The sequence below is a fragment of the Ambystoma mexicanum genome, chromosome 5q (genome assembly GCF_040938575.1).
Source record: "Ambystoma mexicanum isolate Mex_15411 chromosome 5q, UKY_AmexF1_1, whole genome shotgun sequence".
Lineage (NCBI taxonomy): Eukaryota > Metazoa > Chordata > Amphibia > Caudata > Ambystomatidae > Ambystoma > Ambystoma mexicanum.
In genome coordinates, this window is record NC_090933.1 from 35446480 (window position 1) to 35459395 (window position 12916).

Sequence of the window (12916 nt, forward strand, 5' to 3'; positions counted from 1 at the left end):
CTTCACTCATTTTCATCCAAGTGTTCCCCTGGTGGTCTACCCTTCTAATGATATCTACTTTATTGTGCCCTAATACTGTGTCTCCTTGTACTACATGAAACCCAGCACATACATTGGTCTATTACAGACTCTGAAAAGCATTAGGATCACATGAGGCGGCACTATGAACAATGGAATTACAGCTGTGAGTGTGTTCTAGCAAAAAGGCTTTCTTTTTAACACCTCAAATTTCCTTTTTAGTCGCTAAATGGTTTTGCACTGGTCGTGAGCACAGAAGGAATGATATTCTACGCATCATCAACCATAGTGGAGTACCTGGGCTTTCATCAGGTAAGTTAACGTGATATGCTACGTATGTGCCAGGTATTCAAAATTGCTATTTTGGTAATATTATTAATTTGAATGTTCGACGGGGTTGCACTTAAACATGGTCCTGTCTTCTGTGTTTTGGTGCAATTATCCCACATGAAACTTTCACCCTTAGTGTGCTGATAAATTCGGCCCCACGTGTGCACCTACCTCTGCGGTGTGCCATCAATGCAAGTTGTCAAGGTCTTCATTTTTCAGATCAATCACTGTGAAATGTGTGGCAGTGGGAGGTATATTACACAGGATTAGGTATCACTGGATATTCAGCCTCAACAATGTTATTCAAGAGGCGTAAATCTTGTATGAATCTCCTGGACCCTCCCTGAGATTTTTTCACTGGGTATACACTGCAGTAGTGTTGTATGGAGACTCTGATGGCACTATCACTCCCTGCTTCATGATCGCATTAATGTTTTCATAAATACCCTCATCTGCTTCTTTGGACATTGGATACTGTTTCACTCGAGGTAAAATTGGCCTTTTCTTTAATTTTATTTTGACTGCTCCAATCACTTTTAACAACCCCGCATCAAATGGACTTGTCGTCCATAGTGTGCTGGGTACCCTTGCCAAATCCTCTTGCATAAATGATGGTACTTTTTTAGCTAGCATTATTTTTTGTGGCACCTCTGTATACTCTATTCTCAATTGACATTGTATATTTATCTCAAACAATACATCATCATCAGAAACACTGTAGTCAAACAACTCATCATCTGTCAAGTGGGTCAGTCTTTGTGATGCGTCAGGTGCAATTACTGTGTGCCAACTCACCCCCTCCTCCTCAGTGCTGTGTAAAATCACTCTGTCCTCCCTCACTACAGCCATCTCTAGCTCAATTGTAACCAGTTCCCCTTCAGTTACATCTGTAGGTATCTGTGTTCTGAATAAAAAGTCTGTGAGTTGTCTCAATAACTGTCCCTCAATGCGGGGAAGCCATGCTAACATCGCTTGTACTCCAAAGAAAAATACTTCAGGATCCACTGGTACTCCCCTCTGTACTTTCTGCCGATGAAAGTGTTGTTTGTATTCCTTTGCTGCCTGGAAAAATATGCCTGGCGTAGAGCATATTATGCTGTCCTCTGTGAATGATATTGACATATTGAATTTGGCCATAAGATCTCTTCCCAATATGTTTGTTTGTTTGTTTTATTTATTTCTATAGGGCACCTTAACCCTGAGGTATCTGGGTGCATTTGAACAGTTGCAAGAGTTACAGTTATACAGTGTAATGGCATACAGAATTGCACATATATACAATCATATCTTAGAGGTCACAAATTATTTACAAAAACAGTAAAATACAGTTAGATATAATATGCCGACCAAGAGTCAGCTTCGGAATCCTGGCTTCTCAGCTAGCCATTTAATGGAAATACTTCTGAAGTTTGAGAATGAGTTGGTAGATTTCAGGGATAGCAGGAGAGAATTCAATAGCTGAGCAACCATGACTGGGAAGCTACTCCCCCCTGATTTTTGTAATTTGTATCTGGGGATTGTTAGTCTGAGGTAGTCTGAGGGTGTTGGAGGACCTGGTGACACTAGTTGATGTCCTGAGGTTAAACATTCCTGTTAAATATAGGGGTACTGCATGGCTCAAAGATGTGTGTGTGTGGGACATGGTTTTAAGTTGGATCTTGTCGTTGATCGTATGTTAACAGTTGTTTCCCTGGAATACAGGAATGGGATAGCTTCCGTCTGCTCCCTTACTGTCACAGGCAAACTGTCAGTGAAAGGAACCATATTTGTAGCCCCAGAAAAGCCTCGAGTGTCCATGAATATTCCTGACATCAGAAATCTGCCCTCTCTGACACAGGAGTTTGTTGCCCCAGTGTCAACTAAGAAGGAAAGAGTCTGGTCGCCTACAGATACCTTCACCCTCGGTTCCTGTTCAGGGTCTATGGTTACTGATAGGATAGGCCACATCAAGCTATTCTGTGGGCTGTCCTATTGAGGATACATGTTTAGTCCTGTATTTTATTTTGGTATTTATATAGCGCATAAAACCCAGAGGCATCTATGTGCTTTAACTTAAGGATATGGTTACAGTAAGTGCTGGAATCAGACAAGTTACATGGTTACAGAACAGGCACACATGGGGCCTGCAAAGTGCAACAAATACATACTAAGGAGAGCTTGCCTCTTGTTGCGGGGAACTACATAAGAGTACATATGATGGACATACTAGGTAGGTAGAATACATACCTGGGAAAGCTCACCTCTTGTTGCGGGGAACTACATCAGACTATATAAAATGGACATAATAGGTAAGTAGAATACATACTTGGGAATGCTCACCTCCTGGCTCTGGGAACCACATCAAAGTACATATGATGGACATAAATACATTCTTGGGAAAGCTCACCTCTTGTTGCGGGGAACTACATCATAGTACATATTATGGACATAGTAGGTAGGTAGAATACATACTTGGGAAAGCTCACCTCTTGTTTCAGGGAACTACATCACAGTATATATTATGGACATAGCAGGTAGGTAAAATACATACTTGGGAAAGCTCACCTCTTGTTCCAGGGAACTACATCATGGTACATATTATGGACATAGTAGGTAGGTAGAATACATACTTGGAAAAGCTCACCTCTTGTTGCGGGGAACTACATCATGGTACATATTATGGACATAGCAGGTAGGTAGAATACATACTTGGGAAAGCTCACCTCTTGTTGCGGGTAATATGTTACATATTATGGACATAGCAGATACATCGAGAACATATTTTGGAAAGCTAGCCTCTTGTTGCAGGGAGTTGGGGCAGATATACATGCAGGATATGTAATTGAACGTGGTAAAGTACATACTTAGGAAGGTGCAATCTGGGGTTAGAAGACCACCTTGGGTAAGCAGTCGAACCGGGAGAGGAGAGCAGTTTAGCAAGGGTCATCTCATAAAGATAGGCTATGGCGGCCAAACTTGCAGAATGACGGAAGGGATAACATGTAAACAGCAGCAGTATACTATTGTTGAGTACAACATGAATAAAAATGTGGTTTAGGTTAGTGCAAAGGCAAGTATGGTATGCAGAAAGTGCAATGGTATGCAGGCCGTGGCAATGATAAAACATCTAGCATTACAAAATGATAATTGCAAAATTGGACGTGTGTAGAACTCTTGACAGAGGATATGAAGTTGAATAATGGATGAATGCATGCTTTTTAACCGAATGTGGAAAGGTGACATCCGGTGGGCCATGATGCATCAGTAGCGTCAATGTGATTGCATTAGGAATTGGGGGTCGCTGTTACATCAGATCAGCCATAGTACTGAGCATTGTCAAGAGGAGCTATGTGAGTTACATGTCGGCGAAGCGGCCAGTGTTTGTGGAGCGGGTGAGCATAGTTCTGTGCTTCAGAGGTTACAAAAAAGTTCCATGCGAAAGCAGTGTAGGAGGCAAGATAAGGAGCGGCTGCAGAAACGCATATCAAAGCAGGCATAGTGTGAGATTCACTCGAAATGGAGCATGAGGATATAGAAAGGACTAGTGTAGACAGCAGACGGGCTGTATCGAAGAGTGCTCAACGTAGGGAACAGCCGCACCTCTTACCTGAGGTGAAAACAGGGGCGCCCCTGGGCATGCACAGGTGGTGCAGGGCAGACATTCACCCATCGGACAAGTGGGACAATTCCCAGGCAAGGACAGGGAAAAGACAGGAAGCCTTAAAAATGGGCCTTTAATACCGGGCTCAGCCGGGACTTGGTATTTGCTGAGGAAAGAAGCCAATCAGGCGGCAGTATCTTCCTGTATGCCACTCCAGGCAGTATAGGCAGCCCATAGAGGAGCAAAAAATGTGGTGGCCATCTTGGTCTTGTATTGAAGTCTGCTTTAGTAGATGGAGTTCCAGCAGACTCTGTCCCACGATGAAGTGGGAAACATGCTTCCAGCCCAGATGATTCAGGCAAAAGACAGGGGGCCTTTAAAAGGTTTCCCCCAACTGCTGTCACTCCTCCTACCTGGGGTGTCTGTGGCTAAAGGTTTGTAGCCCACTGTGTCACTGCTTGTTGTGATTGCGCTGCATTCTGTTGTTGCTGTGTCAACGTCTGCTGTGGTTGTTGTGGCGCTATCTGTGGCTATATCTGTGGCCCTTGTGGTTGCTGCACTTGCTGTGCTTGGTTCTGATCTGGTGGATATTGTGTGTAGATATGATAACCATAGTTTTGCTGTGGTGCAACATATGGTGCTGGATATGCCATCCCCCCTCTTGGCCCATACTGCATTGCACCTTGCTGCGCTGCTCCTCTACTTCTACACACTTGTGAAATGTGTCCTACTTTCCCACATGTCCAACATACTGCTCCGGTGCCCCCAGGTCCTCAGAAGCAGTGCTGTCCCCCACCAAACCCTCCTTGTGGCGCTCCAAACCCAAATCCTCTCCTTACTTCTGTGAACAAATTCTCTTCCTCCTCTGGGGTAAAAACTACTCTCCCCTCTTCCTGCAAAATAACCACCCATGCCCTGGTGTGTAATGGCAGCTCCCTGTCCATTATTCCTGTCTCCAGTTTTTAGCAATACCGCTCCTTCTACCGCCATTTTGGATAATTTCTTCTGCACCAATTTTGACTCTTCCTTTTGCCTTTCCTCTATTTTCTTTTGGTCCTTCTCCTGCTTTAACCTACAGTGATGGACAATAGTCAATTGTATCTCTGGCCATGGTCTCATTTCAATCCCCACAATAGTTTTTAACTGTCTCTGTACTTCTTCAGGTAGGCCATGACATAAAATATGATAACACACTGGAATATTTGTATCCCAATGGTTTTTAGTTTCCAAACGCTAACGTTCTTTAATGTCTTGAATATAGGCAGCAAGGTCCTCTGTAAGCCCCATCTTCCTAGTCATTATGGCGCTCATGTCAGATTGGTTTGGAAATAGCACCCTCAGTGCCTTCCATACATTAGCTCTACAATTATTTAATGGTGACCCATCATATTTAGTGGTGTTATGTTCTGTCACTGAAAAATAGCGTGCTCGCTGCCACACGTCCTCTGCCTGGTCACCTAATATGGATGCAAATAGGCTTTTCATGTCACCTATAGCTAATGCTATCCCAGCTGTCTCTCGCTCTAGCTTGTAGATCCACCTGCCCGCCCCTGCTGTGAGTGATGGTATTTTTGTCTGTCTGATTCCATGGAGTATAGTGGGGCTGCCCTAATCCCTTGTGGAGCAGTGGGAATTATGTTATTCCTTTCTTTCGTAAAGGTAATGCTGAGCAAGTTCTCCTTTTCAATGTCTCAGCTACACAGTGTTGCTGGCATTCTGGCAAGTTTCTTAAGAAATATGGTGATATATGGCTTCATTTATGGGGAGTACTGATGTGAGTGGTGGGTATAGGCTTAAGTTTGGCCCCAGCGAATCTGCTATCTCTCCTATGGTTGGTCCTGTGGTATTCATTTGTGGGGCTTGCGCTCCCCTTCTCTCCCCCTCTTCATTATCAATGTATACCCAATCTGTCTCTCTGTCACTTTCTCCACTCTCATCATCATCAAGTATGAGATCAAAAATCACTCCCTTAACAGGCTCCCTTACATATGTTCCACTCATCATCTCTGGCAACACATCTCTGCCGCTGGTCTATAGGGTTAGTCTCTAATGGCGCCTTTTCTTTTACCAATTTTGCCCTTCTCCTACTACCATCACTTTCCTCATCAGGGGATTCATATCTGGGATTATTATACCCTACAACTACTGTTTGTAGCGGGTATATTCCTGGGATGGAATATATTCCTGGGATTTTCTCTACTGCTCATTAGTCCTAATTGCTAAGCTACATATAGTATCTATATGTCCCACCCTACTGATTGGGTAACTATCTAAGGTCCCACCCATAAAACATCCCATAGAAATGTACAACCCCATCATGCTTGAATATTATTGGTAAGCTCCAAATAACTTCTGAGGTAAAAAGGACATATGCTTATCGGTTAACATGCGGTCTGTGGGGTACAATTAAGGCCCTTGCATAAATCCCCTTCAAACAAAAACTGCATGGAAATAATGTGGGAAAACTGCAGCACTTTTCTTGCCATGTTGCATATGTGTGGCGAGCACTGAACACAAGAATGCCACCAAAAGAAGTGCTCTGCATTGTTTTACCTCCATTTAAATCATCTGAAAATGACCTACATGCAGAACGGCATCACATTTGCTGTTCTGTTTTCTGAATACTAAAGCTGCATACATGACATCCAAGATGGCTATGCAATTTGCTCTTGATTTCATTTTAAAACTTCACAAAATTGTGCTTTCATGGAAACACTCCCAGGCATGCTTTATTTCTGCTGATTACCAAGAAGTGAGGCAATACATTTCCAGAAAAGCTGATGTACTGGGAAATCACTTGAAAGACAAAGAATTCTGTTTTCCACTTAACACAGCTTTTGTTTTCTTTTGCTCTGAACCATCGCGCACAAACTGCTGTAAAGGAAAGAAAAAACACAGTATTTCTTTTTCTCATGTCGATATCAAAGACAGCCTGGACAGCATCCTTTTGAGTCTGTAAATCAACTGTTTATGTAAACACCCAGAAGATTAAGTGAAGTGAAACTATGGTCTGCAGAAACCGCATTGGGAATAGGAAATGTAAAGCTTGCACATGTGTTATTTTGTTATTTGCAAAACGAAGGAAAAATTACATTTAAAGTCAAATGTCAAATGACAACTGTTGCTTGCACAAGAATATTATTGTATATGTGGGTGGGGGCTGCAAAGCAATGGATCCTATGCTCTTCCCCCACAAGACTTCAATCAGCCTGGCTGAGGCACAGGAATTCCAGTCCAACCAGTTGGGCAGGAAAGCTTGCCTCCCACTTTTCGCACCTACCGGTGAACTGATGCTGTAAGGACATGTGTGGGGCTGACAGTGTTATAATGACTAGCTCTGCTAGACTGGCTGGCAAGACTGCCAGAAAATACACATTAAGTGACTGGGCCCTGTGTTTTGACCGAGAGGTGCAATTTCCTTCAGCACACATTTCCTGGAGGTCCTTTGTGCAGGCTGATCAAGGAGGAAGCAATTTGGCTGTGGAGGTTTGCACGACCACCCACACATGTGTCTCATCCAGCCCATTGACTTTAAAGAATTGTTGTACATTTACATTTTTCCGAATGCCCTGAATAAGCAGTAATGTTATATTATGCGAGTATTTCATGTGAGTGGTGGACAAACACAAAGAGACCAGGAACCTGTTTCTAGCACTTTGTGAACTGGAATGACAGGAAAAATGCATTTCGGTGTGAATTATAAATGGCACAGACATAAACCTTGGTGAAAAGATGTGAAATATTAATAGGCATATGTGTAGCTATTTGGCAAATTTTAAGTATCATACTTTTCCTGAAAATGACGAAATTGTGCTGGAGGGCGATGCAACATCACACAGAGTTAGTGAGCAGACTGTCCAATTCCCTGTGACATATGGAATCTGCATACCTATTTTTCATGACAGTGGCTAGTGTAAATCGCATGTTTTGATGCTTTGTGAGACAAAGGAAGTCATAAATGCAAACACATAAATGATGTCAGTTCCCCTGAACCAATCAGCTTAGACAAAGGAGGGGGACACTGGGAGACTGCCCTATCCCAGAAAAGGGGTAAGTCCAGTGTACTTCCCCCCCAGGTTATAAACCGATGATGTCATTCTGGCTATTTAAGGGGGATACAGGGAAATACAAGGAAAATTCTGATTAAAAAAACAGATCCGGAGGCAGCTGATTCCATCCAGGCAGAACCACCCATCCAGATCCAGACATACACAAGCATCCAGGGAGAAAGGAGGAAAGGTGGCTGACCTTTGCCCAGCTGATCCCATCCAGGAGAGCACAGCTGTCCCAGTGACCAGATCTCTTAACCCCGCTGTCACAGTGACCAGATCCCTTGGCTCCGCTGTCCAGAGACCTTGCTGGCTGTTCAAAGTCCCAACCTCAAGCTTACCTTGTAAGTATCACCTCACCCAGTCCCAAAATCTGCATATCCCGCTTTTTTAATTTTGCATCCTATAGAAAATCCCATTGAAAGTCCCATATTGCATACTCCTCTCTTTTGAATCCTAAATCTCTTAGAAAATCCTATTGAAAATCCCAAATTGCTAGTATCATCTGTTCACCTTTTTCATCGAAGAATCTGTGTTAGTCTATGTCCGTTAGCACATTCCTTTTCTAATACTTTTAGTTATCTGTGTAAGTCCCTAGTATCATTTGAAGTAAATCAATTAATTCCCCATTGAAATTCACGTTCATTATTGTTGCCCTTCAAAAGTAACAATTTTGTTGAGTGTTTTTACTAATAATAGCCATTAAAATATAGTCTCAACAGAAATAGTCTAGTGTAACAAAAACCGAATTTGCATGTACATTGTGCTTTTCCATAAATGCCGATTTGCAGTTCCCATAGGAACCCCCACACCATCATCCCATTAAGAGTCACCCCTTTCCATCAGAATCCTATCTGTCATGTGCCTGTGTCTCTGATCCTAAAAAACGATTTTCAATGTTGGCTGTTCAGCCCTTCTCTGTGGCTACCTGTCAGCACAAGTTATATATAGAAAGGAATTATCATTCTGCCTTGTGTGTTTTATTTTGCAAGGTCTTCTTTCCAAAATTGATTTTCTCATCTATGTTCACATTGCTTTGGTGCTCTGCTCGTAGTCTTTAAGCTCCCTTATCTTAAAGTGCAGCCACACAGATTTCTGTCCTAGCTATCCCACTGCAATTGTTAACTGATGCAGAAATAATAAGCAAAATCCATGTATGCCATTTTGCTCTTAAATAAGGTTTTCAATTCCGTTACTGGCCTCCCATCTTGGGGTGGTAGGCTCCCTCTTCCTACTGACTCCTTGCCACTACTTTCCATCCACAAAGAATTTCAATAGCAGGTGTTTGGGGAAGTGTTGCAGGGGGAGTGCATAACCTGTGTGCCATCTGTCATTCTGAAAAGTGATTTTGCTTCTGTTTTCTATTAAAGGTTTATGTAGATGGTGTTAGGAATTTGAATTAATTGTGTTGTAGGATTGTTGCATTTGTGTTGCCACAACGGTGGTGGCTGCTGCACTATTATTTGATTTTGCTCTGATTTTTCCTTGAGTCCTAAATTAATAAATATTTCATTGTTACACACCGGCCTGGTTCATAGTCCATTGCGACACATTGGTATTTGTTAAGGTGGATGTGAGACGGTTTGGTGGCCTTCTCAAGAAAGAACCCAGGGTTCAAATAAAAATAAAAAGGTGTTTTTATTGTGTGTCACATTCATTGTCAGTGGAAGAAGTCCCTGGCTGGAGTGTGCCGTGTCATAAAAACCATTACAAGTCACACTCTCTGGCTGCTATGATGACATGTGTATGTAAATGGGAGGAGAGGACAAGCGTATAGCCTTTCTTCTTAATTAAATAAAACAGCCCATGTTATCTCCGCTACAATGTTTCTGGGTTTCAAGGACTTTGTCCTTGCCCAAATTCCAGATTTCCTGCCCTCTCTGTCTTGCCGCAGTGAACGCACCATTCTGTTCTTGACACATTATAAATAACTATTATTATGAGTCATGCTGTTTTCACCATGTTAAGATGTTGTCGCAAGAAATTATTTTGTCTTTTTAGCCACATTTGCTTCTCTGTCACACCTAGCCGATCGCTGAGACATTAATCTGTCAACTACGCATGAAATGCCCTAGTCTGATGTGTTGTCGTAACTGATTAATCTTAATGGTTGAACGCTCACAATGGTATCTTGTTCCTTTATGTAAACTTTCTCTCTGTATACTCGGCTTTGAAATTCCTTTGAGGCAGCTAAGTCCAGCCCCTGCAGCATTTTTCCGGAATTAAATGTATTTCTCTCAAATAGCGTGCTTGGCTGCAAGGCCTCTTTAAAGGTACAGGATTTTTATTCTCCACTGTGGTTGTGCAGTTTAAAATGGCAACTGCTTGTCACATTTTTATCCTCTGCAGGACACATTTTCTTTGCTATCTACCGATTTCCTGGTGCATGCCTGTTACATTATTAACCTTCTATGTGTAGCAGCAACCTTATCTACCTACAATGTTCTGCCCTACTTGTGTAGTGAGTCCCTATCTTGTGTACACGGCTTCCTGTCACCTAATCTATTCTATTTTAAAGCACAATAGGCAAGCTAATGCCTTCTCTGTTCCCTACTTGTGTAGCGCAAAATAACTATTCTTTATGCCAGCTGCATTTCCAGGAGAATTTAAAGTGCAGTTTCAAATGTGTCCTTTCTTATCTTATCATTTTGTTTCTTCTGAGGAAGGCAGAGCAGAGCCTGGACATGTTCTCTAGTCAATAACTGCCCCACTACAGTTGCATGATGGACTGGAAATATGTAGTATTGTGGAGGCTCTCACCAGGTTAATTTGTAAGAGATCTTCGCCCCTGTATCGGGGGATAGAACTGGGTTTGCCAAGCCATCTGGCAGAAGTTTTGGCTCCAAGGACTGGGCATGTAAAGTATATGTATGATGAAACATAACGTGAGTGGTGGAGGGGATAAGAATGGGCATGTAGTTTTCAGTCCACTGTCATGAGGTTTTCTAACTATGGGGTTCAATATATATGAGTCTAAATAAATGGTGTAGTAAAGTCTATATCTGCTGCTTAAAAAGGTGTGTCACTAGGTGAGTGAAAGAGTTGATGGTTGATTTATTGTAAATGTATAAGGAAAGTCTGAGTGCATGTGGGCCTTGAGATGTGCTCAGGCTACACTATGCAAGTTGTGAACGAGGTTGACTGGGTCATAACTTGGGTAAACCGTATCCTTTGAACTTGTCTAGGTAGGTGGGCAGCCCAAATGCCATGGACAAGAAAGTGATATCTATATATGTGTGTTAGTTAAGTAAAATATATTGAAGAAGATTCGAGGAGTAAGCAGAGCAGGATAAGAAAGGTAAGGGAGAGAGGTAGCGCACAACAATATTGGCTCAAGTACAGGAATAATGAGAGGGGAGAGCAACATTGTTGAGTAGACCTCCTTTCTCTCTGTTGTTGAGTTTTCCAATTTATCTGATAAAACTATTGGTTCATAATTTTTTGAATTCCTCTTGGCCAGTGTGACAAATTCAAGGAGGTTGTCACCTCTCCACAAGGGGGAGCCACTTCTTTTAGTACAAGGCAGGTGAGCCTGCTATGCCTAAATCCCCCTAGGGGACAGGGTAAGTGGACCCTTCTGAAGGTGACTCCCCTTTAGGGGACAGGAACAACACAGAGAGGGACCGGAGTCACCTTTCTTTCCCACCAGACACTAACACCTTTTTGGGGTATGTTGGAACTAAGGTGCATGGTAACCCTAACCTTTAATGGCTGGTTGTGCTTGGAAGGAGCCTTTGCTCAGACCTTACAGCAGAAAGATGGAAAGAACAGCCCCTTGAAGGCATCATCCAAAGAGCCAATCAGAATGGAGAGTCCACGGAGCACGTGGAGTTAAAGAATGTCCTGGTGAACACAGGTGGTGTGTTCCGCAGGCGTCAGAGAACACCAGACATGGGATCCTGTGCTGGGGTGTCGGCTCAGCAAGTGCAACAGTGTCTCGCGGATGATTAACCGGAACCACCCAACACCCCACCGCTAGCAGTAGCAGAGAACCTCGGAGACCCAAGGACAGGCTCTGAGGAGGAACCAACCACCTGTCCTCAAATGTAAAGACTGCAAAGAAGGGAGGCCACCATCTGAAGCGGAGAGCAGTTGTGTAAGCGGCTCAGTGGAAAGAGGAACGTCAGATAGACTGCACACGTTTTATGAGGAGCACTGCCCACCACGAGCAGGTACGCGGTGGCTACAGTAGCACGGGAGGTGAGTGGCATGGCAAGACAGAGAAACCCCAGGGTGGGGAGAAGGTTATAGACAAGCACCATAGCAAGGAGAGATCAGAGAAACCCCAGAGTGGAGGAAGAGGGAGAAACAAGCCCTGGAGCAGGGAAAGAACAGAGAACCCCCAGGGTGGGGAGAAAGGCAGACAGAGGCCCCAGAGTGGGGAGAATACCAAGATACTCCAGTGTGAGGAGAGAGAATAAGGAAAGTCCTGGAGTGGGGAAAACATGGCAAAGCCCAAATTTGGGGAGAGAGAAAGAGACAAGCCCTGGTGTGGATAAAGAAATGAGGGGAAAGAGGGACAAGCCCCGGAACGGGAAAAATAACAAGAAGCTCCAGAGTTGGGAGAGAGACTGCAACAAATCCCGGTCTGGAGAGAACCGAGATAACCCAGAGTGGGGAGAAAAAGACCATAAAGATCCTCATTGGATAAAGCCAAACAGAGTGAACCCTCCCCAAAGGGAGAAAGACTGTGAGAAGCACCTGTTAAAAGAGAAACCAGAGATAACCTGGCTGGAGCCCTCGGATTGGCACTCCAGCAGTACACAAAGTATATGTTTGGGTCTGTGAACATACAAAGCAGAGACACAAGAGCCAGCAAGTATCCCTTTTATTGGAAAAGGCCTAAAGGTTTGCCTTGGTTGTTTTCTGTTTTCTTTTGAGTAGTAGGGAGAGAAAGTAGGTTTGAAAAGGGTTTCTGGACAGAGGACTTCATTTATGT

The 12916-nt window shown here is 43.3% G+C and overlaps 1 protein-coding gene across 2 annotated transcripts in view; it reads left to right on the plus strand.

The window, feature by feature from the left end:
• Positions 1–12916, plus strand: part of AHRR (aryl hydrocarbon receptor repressor) — a 1406519-nt gene that overhangs the window by 874962 nt on the left and 518641 nt on the right. For both annotated transcript variants that reach the window (XM_069620459.1, XM_069620460.1), the window contains exon 5: positions 241–330. In XM_069620459.1, coding sequence (XP_069476560.1) covers positions 241–330 — 90 coding nt within the window. The remainder of the gene's footprint in view (positions 1–240; positions 331–12916) is intronic.